This window comes from Diadema setosum, chromosome 1 (genome assembly GCF_964275005.1).
Source record: "Diadema setosum chromosome 1, eeDiaSeto1, whole genome shotgun sequence".
Classification (NCBI taxonomy): Eukaryota; Metazoa; Echinodermata; class Echinoidea; order Diadematoida; family Diadematidae; genus Diadema; species Diadema setosum.
In genome coordinates, this window is record NC_092685.1 from 19,785,977 (window position 1) to 19,800,675 (window position 14,699).

The 14,699-nt window shown below is 38.3% G+C and overlaps 1 protein-coding gene across 1 annotated transcript; it reads right to left on the reverse strand.

The window, feature by feature from the left end:
• Window positions 1-4,296: 4,296 nt before the first annotated feature.
• LOC140227995 (transmembrane protein 179-like) lies at window positions 4,297-9,725 on the reverse strand. Its single transcript, XM_072308393.1, has 5 exons — window positions 9,704-9,725; window positions 8,107-8,517; window positions 7,512-7,643; window positions 6,129-6,216; window positions 4,297-5,397 (listed from the first exon to the last, which is right to left on the reverse strand). Exons 2-5 carry the CDS (start codon window positions 8,394-8,396, stop codon window positions 5,245-5,247), a joined length of 663 nt encoding a protein of 220 aa, XP_072164494.1. The 5' UTR covers window positions 8,397-8,517; window positions 9,704-9,725; the 3' UTR covers window positions 4,297-5,244.
• Between the last annotated feature and the right edge of the window lie 4,974 nt (window positions 9,726-14,699).

Below are 14,699 nucleotides of genomic sequence, written 5' to 3' on the forward strand. Positions count from 1 at the left end.
GATTTGTGTGGGTAAGTGCACGCAGTGGTATCGCGCGTGGTGGGGATGTATACAATGACAAAAATCGCCAGGATCTGGACTAGTCACACACCTGAAAAACCACTGTGCTGCCTGAACGGACGAGCCATTGTCACCTCAAGATCTCACATGATCTGATATTTAGTTGACTATCTAACTTTTATTCAATTCCAATGAGTGAAATTGCCTCACTCATTCCTATTAGCAGAATAAAGATTTCGAAAAAGTGCTTCCGCTCCTAAATGCTTGACATGCAGGCAAACTTGGGCAGAAATATTACACACGCTGTAATTCTGCCTGAGAATTACATCTTGATACAATATAAAGAGTCAAACCAGACACATTGGCCAAAAGTCACAAAGGTGGTATAATCTTTTTTATGGGGCGCAACGTGTTGCATGGCCTATTTTGTTACCATTTTGTAACGAAATGACAACATTTCGTCGATGAAATGACTGATTTCGTAACAAAATAGGCCATGCGACACTTGGCGCCCCATAAAAAACTATGGTCTTTGTCCATGGTTTAAACCATGGACAAGATTGTACCACCTTCGTGAATTCGGGCCATTACGTGCACTGCAAAGGTTGTGGCCGATTAAGGATTAAGGTATCAAATACATTATGCTTCTCTGCTTGAAGTCATGCTGTTTGCAGACCATTCTCACATACTGGTTGTAAGCTTTTGAATACACACCTCTTTTTCTGAATCTCTGTTGTGCACTTCGGGCAGGAGGAGAGTTCTAGCATAAAAAGAAGTAAAGTTGTGAAACAGGGTCTTTCGAGACAACCAAGGTTCATCACTTTGTGTGACAAATACTGTAGTTCACTCAGGGTTGAAAAGTTTTAGTCATTAAGGTGTAATTTTGGAGAGTATAAATTGTGTCACTAAAAAAAAAAAAAAAAAAAAAAAAAAAAAAAAAAAAATCTAAATTATGATATGCAAAATATAGAACATACAAAAGAATCTAAAGGGATGGTACAGTTTTGGTTTCTATGGGGCTGCAGGTTTCCAACTTATTTCCAAAATATCTCGAAAGCATAAAAAGCTGAATCTTCCCCTGAACCAATACTATACCATCACTTTAAAATATGATATACAAAAATATAGCATTTCCTCACAAATGATATTACTATAATAAAACAGATGTGTATATGTGGCATCAAAATATGACAGAGATAAAGCAAAGTGTAAAGTTTAAACAATCTAGGCCAAACTTAAACCAGTATGAGAAATCACAAAGAAAGCATATTGTATAATACATCAGGCGGAACAACATAATTAACCTACAAGAATTACAGTATGTGGGACAGCATTGCACAATAACTGACATATTCAGTCTCTTCATCTGTTTACACTACAAACATCTGTACATTATGACAAACTCTTCTTCACTTTGGAAGGATAAATTTTTCAAGACATTGCAGTCTTCTGTGCTAACTGAACAGAGTAATCATACCATTTTTTAAAACTAAGCATTTGAATAACAAATCATTTCTAATGGACCTTATGGGCTTTTATTTCATCACCTCACTCAGGGTAAACTCCTTTTGCACTGACATCTATTCCATCCACATGGAACAAACCTTATTGTCTTTGTTTAACCTAAAACTGGACAATCAGATGCATCTTCATATCAGAATCATTTAAAATTGCTTGAATCAAGCTGTACATGGATAGATGATCTCCAGTGGCAGTGGTGATTTTACACACAACCAAGAGGTGCATAATGAACAAGTTTTAATCTACTTTGGTTATCATCGGAGGGCAGTTCTTTGTGCTGTACAGCAAAACTTATAACATTGTACAGTGCAATATAAGACAAAATATAATGCAAATGCACAAGGATTATAGCCAGTTAAGGCAGTTTGCAGATGACATTAAATAATACATTGTACTATATAAAAAAAAAATGCAAGCTTTTCAGCCACAGTTTTTTTTTTTTTTTTCCACGCTCAGCCAATTAATTTGAATTTTATGTGTGATCCTAATTTCACAGATTGGAGCAAGCACTTCAAGCAGCTCACCACTGCCATGGCAGTAAAAGGCTTCAGCAGCACATGCTAGTCAAAGGTAACCAGTCTGCGTTATGTGAGCAAAATCACTCACACTAAAGGACTAGCAATTGTGAAAAAAAAAAAACACTTCAAATTACATGTTATACCCCTAATATATACCTATCATGATATCAAAGATATGAAAAGAATCATACTTAACAAGAAAAAAAAAATTGCACGCCTTTATTTTTTTTTTGCAGAAATTTCATGAAGTTTGCGCAAAATGTATGAAAATGTGTACTTACAGTATTTGCGCAAACTTCATGAACTTTCTGCAAAAAAAAAAATAAAGGCGTAGCAATTTTTTTTTTCTTGTTAAGTATTGATCTCTTTTCATTAATACACAGAAATGGAACAAACATATTACAATATAAACAAGCGCATCCTGGATTTGCAGATTGGCAAGGAAACTGTAGAATGAATAAAATCCTACATATTTCTTGTGGATTGAATGAGTAATTAATACACAAACAAAAAAAACCCTACAAATTTTTGTCATTCAAAACAGTTTCATTTATAGTCGCAAAAGGTTCAGTCACTTCACCGACATAAGTGTACAAATCCAAATTTCCCACTGTTGAGAAAATAACTATGGATTAATGGGACTTGATCCAACAGCTACGTCTTACAGCAGTCACACTATCAACATGAGATTTCTAGATGCCATAATAAAGCCATTGCATGCATTTACAGGTTAAATATTGGCTGTCTTAAGTAGACAAACAAATTCTGACATTATAAGTGATAAATTTGTTCTGTAAGTACTGAACTACGATCACAACTATTGTATATCATCAATTACTTGTCTATGAGCTTTCTTGTTCTCATGATTCTTTACATTTTGATTTCAATTCAATTTACATTCATCATCTATAAACACTTTAACAGCAAATACAGATAGACATGTGAAGATGATACAAAAATATATGTATTCTGATTACAAAAACATACAAAATATGAAAGTCACTGATAGAAATACAGGGTGACATACCAAATTCTCTGTGTAACTATTTTCAGAGCATAATACCCATACTCCCTCACCTTATCTGTGACCTCATATACAGCAACTCAGCCCTCAACTTCAGCGATGTTCAAGATTCAGCAAACATTCAATTCAAGCGAGATGGAAACTTCTCCCTTAGTGCCTCCTCTACATATCAGTGAATTGTTTTCTCCTGATAGAAAAATTTATCCTCTATACAATGTATCGATGTTTTGTGTCAACAGAATAGTTGGCCATCTAAAAAATTTGTTTTATTGTAAGTATATCGAAATTAATATCACTGATTATCAGCATGAAAAGGTGGCTTTACAACACAAATTCCTACTGAATTTCAGTTTAGTGTGGAGTACAGTAAATATCTGTATAAATGCGAAAAACAAGTCACTTTGATGCAAGTACCATTATACTGGACACAAGAAAGTTTACAACACTATTTTCTAAATGCTGAATAGAATGCAGCACAATGATACTCAAGTCCTGAGGGTTTAAGTCTCCTAGTAATAAAACTATGACATAGGTTTCAGTATGTTCCTTGCCAGCCCATTGGTATTTCATTTTGGTACTTTAACTTTGAACTCGCATTTTTTTTTTTTGAAAGACGAGAGATTTTTACTTTGTTTACGTCTTATACCATACATCAGCCTGACAAATGTATTGTCGAATATACGTCTACACCCTATATCCCTGTGAATGTCACGGACACATAAACTACTGTATAACTTACAAGAAGCAAGCTATATAAGAAAGAAATGGTAAACACGGTATTCTCCTATGTTTCAAACATAGATTTTTAGTAGTATTCTACCGGTACAATTAAAACTTGCTTCATGCGTAAAACATCACTGTAAATGCTCTGGAATGAAGCTTTGGTTTTGAGGGTAGGAAAGATTTCATACAACACTAAATCTCCTGTTTAGCCCTTATGGAAACATGATAAATGCTAGACATAGAAATTTTCACGTGTACTGATCAACAATTCATAAAATTATGAAGTACTGTACGTTTTCATATTTCATATCTTCTTGCTGCCCCTCCATTCATCCCAGTCTTGTCTAAAACTTGTCTAGACTATTCTGATCGGCACAGTGCACATGTGATATAGTGACCCCCCTCTCCCCCCCCCCCTAAAAAAATGTAACAATTACTGTAATTTACATGTAGATTAAAGACCAGCATGCATATTATCATAGGATTAACTACTCAAGACTGATAAAGAGACTATCAGTTAGCAGATTTTCTGCACGCAATTTGTGAATACAAATGATTTCCATGGAAAAAAAAATCCTGCAATATTTACCATTTTCCTCATTTGCTGCATTTAATGAAAGCAAGTTATAAGTCTAAGAGATATGATTCATGGTGTGGCGACATGCTTGTGTGTTGTAATGAACACACTCAAACACAGATATAGTGTGGATATCCAAAAAAAAAAAATTACTGTCGAGACTGTTTGATTGGTCCTTGAACTAATCTTTCTCGAGGACCTGAAGTTTGTTTGTTAGTTGTTGTTCTTTCAGCATTGCTACCCACAAAGTTCAAGATTCTACCTTGTAATGTCAGAGATAGAACCTTAATGTCCCTATGTGACTCCTAAAATCATACCTGTTCTTGTAATATTGTATTTTGTGCAACTGGTACGTGTATTTCGTTTAAGTGCCATTGTGTTTTATAGTTGATAGCCCATCTAAAAGGCTCCTTGTATTTTCATTACAATTCTTCACTTGCGGACAAATATGTGTCCTGTCAAGTGCAAACAGGGAAATACAACTGACAGTCAGAAGCCGTGCTGACAAATATAACCCACTTTGCTGTTGACACAGCCTTTCTTACATAACAATCACCACATTCACTATCATTGATGTAAATCAGTGATATCATCATGATTATTACATTTAAAGTCTGATCATACAGTGTGGTGTCATTTCATTTCAAACCTAATTCCATTGTTACCCAGAACATATACAGGTGAGGTTGAGCTAGCAATATTATATGGCAACAAATGCCCACACTAAACAACAGTGAGGCACATGGTAGATACATTTCCGTCACTTGGCCAATATATCATAGCTGATGATTACCACGCTTTCTACTGATTTACATGATGTCAAACAAGCGATAAGTGCTGCAGAATCTGGAGAGGCACTGGTGAGGAACCGTGTACTGGACTCAGATGTCCGGTTGCTCGTAGTGTCCAAGGAGACGCTGCCGCTCCCTGCTCAGACTGCGCAGAATGTTCTCCTGCTTGTGCAACTTGAAGAGCTTGGCCAGAGAGAAACACACCAGGATGGTGTATACAATCCAGCCACACCACAAACCAAACTGGGGAGAGGAAACAAACAGGATATTTGACCAGAATAATAAATTTACAAATAACACAAAATACATTTGATGATTTTTGCAGCAGTAACAAGTGAAGCCACTCATTTATGAACAGTATCATATGAAAAGCTCTCATTAATTCATAAACACATACGATTACCGGTATATACACATCAGTGGAAGAAAGTAATACGCTCCATACATAGCCTTCCTCAGTATCTAATTCTATTAATCTTCTTCTTCTTTTTTTTTTTCAAATCATGGTCTTGTAGTATCTGTGGGTGTGAGCTGCAGAAATAATGTTGAATATGTATAATGTATAAATATGATTTTCATACAGTACATGCATTGACATTATATGGCAAATTTGAGACCGCATAAATTACATGGCTCATTTCATATACGAGGTACAAAAATATCGTCAGCTGCTTTGATTGTAGATATCACATACACATGGTAACAGCCATGAGAAAAAAAAAAAAAAATGTCCAGTGCCCATTACGTTTATGCTGTAGTAAATGCACTCACTAATTGCAAGCATTATAAATGTTCTGACAGAACTGTTCCAGCAACCACTGCTACTTAAAGTCAATATGCCAGCCTTGTTTGATGTGGCACCCACCTGATTACAGTCAAAACAAACACCACAAAATGATTTGCCAAAAATCACTGTAAGACTAGATCACTTAGAGAAGGATAACATACTGTACAAGAATGGTGTACAAGATCACCTTTGCAACACCCCAGTCAATGTTGAATCCTTTCGGATCAATGTTTTTGTCAGCAAAGAAATTCACTGCATAGCCAGCAAACTCGCAGCTGTTCAAAAACCAAACAAAATACAAACACAAACTGTACTCATACATTTGCAGGAAACACAGAACTTGCAGAATTGACAGTAAGACTGAATTCAAATGTGATATATTCTAATTAACAAACAACAGAGTTCTTCTTCTTCTTTTTCTTCTTCCAATACAGTGTTGCTTCATTCCTGAAGATTATGAACTGCATGTGCATGTACACTGTATGAGCACCATACCCGAAAAATGACATATCGTCTTTGCCTAATTTGCATACATGTGATTGTGAGTCATCACCATTTCATGAAAACATTATTAGAAACTACATGATAACATAATTTTCTTACGTTAAGGCTTATTCTACCAAACTTTATTGTTTTGTTTGTTTGATGTATAGTAATTTGTTTCATCAAGGTCAACTCAAGTACACAGGGAAACCTGAAACAAAACTAGAGGCATCTCAATGAATATACCTCAACATACTATGCAATATATTACCCAGATGCAACCTGTGCCTGGAATAATATGTGCTATTAAGAATTAGCTTTTGTAAAAAAAAAAATAAAAAAAAAGTAAAAAAAAACAAATCTATGACTCACTGTAATTTACCATTTTCTAAATCTTATGAAAAAAAAAAACCATTTGCATTAATGTATTAATGGCAACTGCAATATCCTCTGAATTTGTAATCGCATTTATTATCCTTACAAATTACATACCTGTACCACTACAAAGAAAAACAATGTAGCCTGGAAAAATACACAACTGAAGACCCTTAATGCTTCTGGAACCAATTCATTGCAGAGGGAAAGAGAAGCAAAAATCTAAAATTGTAGTTGCATTTAGCCATAATCTCATTCATTCATTTATCTACTGTATCTATTTATTTGGTATTCTTTACCCAGGGTAGCCCCATCAGTGGTTTAGACACTGTTATTCTTGGGGGCCCCACAACAGAATAACAAAGTACAATAGATACAACATACACAACGTAACAAATCAAGGACATCCTGTTATACATTGCAATATCAAAACAATATCAATGCTTTAAATACAAAATAAATCTTTGATGATAATTATGATACACAAATTCACATTATTTGAAACAGGATGATACCCTTGCATAACATAGGGATATCAAAATGACGGAATTTAATTTTCTTCACAGATGTTGATAACATTATACTCCACAAGTGGTGAATAAAACTGTGACTTATTCATGATTTCTTACAAATGTTCATGTGTCACTAGCATGGCTTAACAGGCAACAACAGCAGGCAAGATAACCAGCCACAAGCAATGTACTGTACTCACATTTCACCTGTTTGCTCTTTAATCCTGTGACACCACATATTGTAGCCATCTGTGACTGTAATGGCCGAAGCCAGAAGCATGACCGACATCAGCATCGTGAATAGCCCTGTGATGCATGTCATGAGGAATGAACTGTGGAAGAAAGTCATTTAAGAAAAAAATCAATTGAACTCACAAAACAGCACTTGATATGGACACTCACACGGACACTTAAATCTCGATTTAGTTATAACAGTAAATGACTGTCAACAGACAGGGCAATACCTGAATCAATTTTAAATAATGAAAAAGGGAAAACTTTCAGTGTAGAAATTTCTGCATGTTTTGCGCGACAGGAAACAAGAGCAATAATGCCTCCGGCACCACTTCGTGGCGGAGGCATAAAAACACATGCATGCAAATTTTTTTCTTGTTAATATGTAATACTGCTTTATGTTTTGATTCTGCAGAATTAAAAATACGTGAAATTCATCTTACCCAGCCAGTGCGAAAAATATCATTTTTATAGCATCCAGCGAGTCATGGCAATACAAGCATTAACACAACATCAATGAAGGCATCTCAACTGTGTGCAGTGCCATGCATAAACACAAACCTGTCCGTTCCGTTGACGGCGTGAAAGGAAAGACGAATGGCCTGCCACAAGGATATCCCCATCAACCATACACCAACAAAGATGGCGAACCCACACTGGCTCCCATCAGACCAGTTATCTACAATGTATGTGTCTGTTGTGGTGTTCTTGATTCCGTAGGAGAAGAGGATGCAATGTCCGTTGAATTTGCTCTGGCTGGCTGCTATCGGTGGGAAGATGAAGAGGGAAAAGATGACACCAAAGACGTATCCTGTTATCTGCGACAGGATCATCAAATTACCCATTCCCATTGTGGTGGTTAATGTGTTGCCTTCCCTCTCTCTCGATCGACTGGTGTCAGGTATCCTCAAGGAAGCCAAGCGTCGGTAATCAAAGGTGGAGTTCAGAGGTTAATTTCCTGCTATTCACATCCTGTATGCATAAATGATGCAAATTTACAAATGTTACAGATGCAGATCATGATAACAAAAATAAGTAGTGCACAAATGTTCATGGTTCTTACCATACACTTTACTCTGCTATTATATTTGAACTTGTATGTCTGCAAGTTTTACGTTGCATAGAATTTGATAGGGATTATCCAGCCATCAATGATCTGAAATGTTTAAAATGCTTAAAAATAAGACTAAGAGTTGATGATGCTGCTGCTTTGTTGACAAAGGAAGGTGAAGTGTTCTGTTTCTTGGTAGATAGACATTCCATTTAGTCAAGAAATCTCTGACATGGCCCTTGATCACTAACCAGTTAGGTATTTTAACTTGCATGTACACATGTACAACTTTCTGGCCTGGAACTAACAACAGTAATACTCTTCGATCAATCAACATATAGAAGGGGAATGCTGTTTTTTAGCTGCACTTCAATTGTCTTATGTATTGTTTTATATGGCACTGTACATACACCACACCAGACCCGCCAAACAGTGCAAAAATACACCAGAAGGTGGACTGCACTTACTCGGAAGAAGAAACATCAATCAATCCATGTTTCATGATTGCATCATGGTGACCAAGTGACAGGATACACTCATATGTTGTGGATCACATTAACTGCACCTAAAAACTAGACAAAAATCAGGATGATTGCTTTGCATCCATCAAAGGCAAGGACATCAGTGACATTATGTTTTCAAAAACTTCAATCCTTAAATATTTTGAGTTTGGTTTTAGAATACATAGAATCCTCTAGAACCACTACTAACTAGGCACTATTATTACTAGCTATTAGACCCACCACTCACATTGAATAATATTGGCTATTGGTATTGCCATGATTGCGTTATCACCTCGTTATCAATTTCTAAGTTAGCATGTCTAACAGTAACAATAACCGCAGCAGCGACCCCATACGGACAAATACCGTGTTCATAGTGTTACAGCGCCCCGCGACGGGGTTAGTCTAACAAGTAGTTAGTGTTAGAAGTCAAGTCCCAGATCGGGATTTTTTCAAACAAACCAATGTGGTATCTCAGAGGTCATTCCTATATGTTCTATTAAAGCTTTTCCATTTCAGAACCCAGTCTACGACATGGGCGGCCAAAACGAGTGCCGAATGTGACAAGTGCGTAGTGGATATGGCTTCGGTGATGATGATTTACCCTCAGAATTCTGGCGACAGCAGACGTAGACCCCAACGGCATCGGTGCGCCCACCTCTCGATCACCGACAACCCGAACCCTGAGCGATAGATAGACTGTTTACACCACCAGCGATTTGTTTGTAGTCAGTCAACAAAACAAGACAAATATCCGACGAACGTGTGTCCACTTTTACCACTGAGTGTTACTCATGACAACAACTCCATTCAATGGTTTTCCCAAGTTCATCAGCTAAATTAGCTACGTCGGCGTAGGCATGCAGTCCTTTATGGTGAGAAAGTGATCATGTGATTACGCCCATCACAGCTAGCTAGGTACCAAGCAAAGAGCAAAGCTTCTATTCTCTTTGATTTGCCAAAGATGTGCGTAGGCCTAGTCCATTTCACCTCGGGGGCTGGACAATTCGACCCCGGGACAATGCGAACCGAACCCTGAACAGCTCGACGGGGCCCTATTGATCGCAATGATTGGGCTTGATATGTTTCTTATAACACGTACACTTTTAAAAAAAAAAAAACCGGGTCAGTACTGACCCGGAATGGGGTCCGTTGGGGTCACACCCCGTTCCGGTTCGCGGTTCAAAAATGACTTGGAATTTGATCATGAAGACCCGGAATGGGGTCACCCTGACCCAATTCATGACTCTGAATGGGGTCATATCTGACCCCGGCATTCATTTCTGGCCCGGAACGGGGTGTGACCCCAACGGACCCTTTCCGTGTCAGTTTGCTTTACATTAATCCAACGATAATGTAGGACAATGCCTGTTTATCAATCAAAAATTGTCAAGATGAGTGTGCGGGAACGGACAGGTGTTTAAGAAAATATACAGCCTATAGACCAATCCTGTTTCAACAGACAAGATCATGATTTTTGGGTGCCAGGTAAAAATGGCAGAGGTAAAAATGGTAGAGGTAAAAATGGCAGGGGTAAAAATGGAAGGGGTAAAAATGGCAGAGGTAAAAATGGCAGAGGTAAAAATGGCAGGGGTAAAAATGGCAGGGGTAAAAATGGCAGGGGTAAAAATGACAGGGGTAAAAATGGCAGGGGTAAAAATGGCAGGGTAAAATGGCAGAGGTAAAAATGGCAGAGGTAAAAATGGCAGAGTTAAAAATGGCAGGGGTACAAATGGCAAAGGTAAAAATGTCAGAGGTGAAAATGTTAGAGGTAAAAATGTTAGAGGTAAAAATGGCAGAGGTAAAAATGTCAGGGGTAAAAATGTCAGAGGTTAAAAATTGAGTGCTTTTCTAGTTACCTCCGCCAAGGGGGGAGGTTATGTTTTCGTTACCGTTGGTTTGTTAGTTCGTTCGTTAGTTTGTCCGTGTGCAAAATAACTCAAAAAGTAGTTAACGGATTGGGATGAAACTTGCAGAAAATGTTGAGAATGACACGAGTAACAAACGATTAACTTTTGGTAGTGATCCAAGAATTTTGGGGGAATTTATGAAGGATTTTTTATATTTTTGATTTTTTTTTTTTTTTTGGGGGGGGGGATATTTTTCATATATGGGCCCAAAACTATGGAATGGCCTACCAAAATCTCTTAGAGAAGCATCTTCCATGGTTTCCATGATGGTTTCAAAAAGAATCTCAAGACCTACATTTTCAATTTAAATTGACCATACCTGTATATATATGTGTACGTATATATTGTTTGTTGGTTTATTGTCTTATCATTTTCTGTGATACTGTTGTAACGTGACACATGTACTCTGTTCTATGTATAGCGCCTTGAGTATCTTTTTTAGGTAGAAATGAGCGCTTTGTAAGAGTCTCACTATTATTATTATTATCATTATTATTATTATAATTTTGGCAGGTAGGGTCAATGAACTTGGGAGTTCAGGCTGCGCGTATTTGAGGTTTGCATGAGCGCACTAAAGTGCTTTATAAAATGGGTTCAAGAATGTAGCCAATTGGAAGCGCTGAAATGAGTCACGTGCGAGTGCATTATTTTTTACGATCATGCACGGCCTGACGTCACAATGTTTACACTAGCAGTGCGTACTCAATCAGTTGTTACAAGTGCGCGTCACGCGCTATGGATACGCGCTGTCAATCCTGATGTAAACAACTTTCTAGTTCGGGCTGCCAGCCGGCTTTGCTTGTGCATAACATGTGGCGTACGTATACTCTTATACGTACAGTACTTATGTGCGGGATTTCCGAGTGCGACGTGCGTAAATGTTTGGGACGAACATCTTCGGACATCTTGACTTTTGAGCGAGTGCTTAGTAGCCGACTGGTATTGACCCACAAAGGTACGTGAAAAATGCTGTTGGTTTTCGACCCATTTTATAAAACAAATGATGCACAGGATTATTTCGTGGCGTTAGTGAAGGTGCGGCGCACTCGAGTACTAGTATACTGACAATGGTGCATGTTGCACCATTGTCAATACTCTCGAGTGACCACGTCTGGTGCGCCGCACCTTCACAGTTAACGCACTCTATCCTGTCCATACTAGTTTCTGCTAGGGCGAGGCGCGCCGTGCAGCTGATGGTTTATGACGTAACAAAGGCTTCTATATTGGGAAATCGGGCAATTTTTCAGCATGTAACGTTAGACCTATGGGTGGAAATCACTGATCTCTATGGAAGAGCCCAACGAGCTTTTCCCCAGTGGTAGAGAGGAGAAAAAAATCTCTTTGGGAAGAGCAAGATCATGGGTGGAAAGTATACTGCTTAAGGAGGTCTGCGCTCTCAGAGTGCTTTTCTAGTTTAGTTCTGTGGACGCAACCCGGTGGACGCAACGTACAAAAAAATAAAATGGCGCCTCCATAATTATGATCGGTGCATGAAGTAGTTCTCTACGTTGCAAACTGTAGCCCAGTGAAAAACTCAGGCGACGCAAGGTAAAAATAGATCGACTTGACGCGCGCTTCTGCGCATGCTCAGAACATGTCTTTTTCCCTCTGAACGTCTTGGATCTTGGATAAGTAGACCTCCCAAACATCTCCTGTGGAGTTTTAACTGGAGGTTGCGTAGAGGGTGGATTTTCAGAGAGAGGAAGAGAGGGAAGGGTCCTCAAACAGGGCATGTTTAAACTTAGGGGGGTCCTTCTGGGAAATAGTAGATGGGGCCAAATTGTTCCATGCTTATACAGTGCGTGGAAAAAAAGAAAACTTGTAGACATCAGATGAAGTTTGATCTACCACAAACTGCTTGGTATGTCCCCTTCTATCCCTTGTGAACTTGTTTCTAAGTATGTTATTGTACTGTATGTCCAGGTGGCCATGGAGAATCTTGTACAGGCATATGTGAGTCGATGTACCTCTCGTCTGTCTTTCAGAGGGATCCAGTTTAATTTATTGAGAAGATGCTTCACACTTATATCCCTCCCGTATGAATTGGTTACAAATCTTGCTGCCTGTCTTTGCACTTTTTCTAAAACTTGGATGTTTTTTACTGTATGTGGGTCCCAGGATGCCGAAGCATATTCCAGATGTGGTCGGACCAGGGAAGTATTCTCCTTAACAGAGGGGGAGCAGTAATGAAAATTCCTCTTTATGAAATTAAGAGTATTCATTGCTTTAGAAGAGGCATGTTGGGATTGTTTATTCCATCGGACATCTTTCTGGATGTAGATACCTAAGTAGGGGATTTCTTCTTTCTCCTCCAGCTTGAACCATGTAAGCTATAATTCGGTTTGCCCGAAATTGTCTTTCTGGATATACTCGCATGGTTTTACACTTAGTTTGGTTAAAATGCATTCCCCATGTTTCCGACCACTTGGTCATGGTGTTAAGGTCAGACTGGAGGGCTACTTCATCCTCAGTTGAGTTAACCTCTCTATAGATCAGGCAGTCGTCTGCAAATAATCTGGTTAAACACTTGAGACTTGGTGCATGGTGTATATCATTGATATATAGAAGAAAAAGATGGGGACCAAGTACAGTTCCTTGCGGAGTTCCGCTGAGGACGGGTTTCCAGTCTGAACATTGCCCATTTATACAAACACGTTGTTGTCTCTGAGTTAGAAAACTTGCAATCCAGTTCTTGGTGTCAGATCGTATTCCATAATCCAGTTTCATGAGTAATCTGCAGTGCGGGATAACATCAAAGGCCTTGGAAAAATCCAAGGCTATCATGTCCGTTGTTTTCTTTTTGTCAACATTCTTGGATAGGTCATTCATAGTTAGGATGAGCTGAGACTCACATGACCTGTTTTTCCTATAAAGGCATGTTGGTTGTCTGCCAGTTTATGAAGACAAGTGACGCATCAGATTGCTATCAATATTATGTGTTCAAGCAGTTTACAGCATGTACATGTCAATGATATACTGGTCGGTAATTTGTTGGGTCTTTCAGGGAACCTTTTTTAAAGATTGGAGCAATGTTTGCTTTTCTCCAGTCGAGAGGGAGAGTCCCCGTGTCCAGTGATTGTTGAAAAATAAAACTCAATGTAGAGGCAATTTCATCCGCAGCAATCTTTAAGACACGATTGGGTATCAGATCTGGCCTAATTTATTGCCTTACTTATGTCCACATTTAGAAGAAGTTTTCTCACACCTTCAGAGGTTACCTGGATAGGTGGCATATCAGGTTAAGGACTCTGTGGCATATCGGGCAGGTTAGAAGTATCCTCTTTTGTGAATACACGTTGAAACTGGTTGGCAAGAGTTTCTGCTTTATCCTGGTCTTCTGTGACTGTGACATTGTCATATAGTTTGGACACTGGTATTGTCCTTCCGTCTCGAACGAATATACTGTATCTCCAGAAATCTTTAGGATGATCACTTTCGAGCAAATTGTAGACATACTGCTGGTGTACTTTCTTTATGATACCATCAACTTGTTTGCGGATTTTGTGAAATTTGTCCCAATACACTCTATCATTCCTAACTTTGGCCTTATTGTAAGCCTTTTCATTTTCACTGCATAGACCTTTAATCCGAGAAGAAAACCAATGGGGTCTTGAGCATCCTTTAACCTTTTGTGTGGGACTTCTTCAGATACAATACAGCTCAATACGAAGTATAGGGAGTCACGAAACC

Excerpts from the sequence above, each read along its gene's own strand:
- LOC140227995 (XM_072308393.1), bottom strand. The coding sequence starts at position 8,396 with ATGGGAATGGGTAATTTGATGATCCTGTCGCAGATAACAGGATACGTC. Across the intron at positions 7,644-8,106 it reads GCCGTCAACGGAACGGACAG|TTCATTCCTCATGACATGCA; the intron begins GTTTGTGTTTAT and ends TTTCTTCCACAG. Across the intron at positions 5,398-6,128 it reads TTGACTGGGGTGTTGCAAAG|TTTGGTTTGTGGTGTGGCTG; the intron begins GTGATCTTGTAC and ends TCCTCTCCCCAG.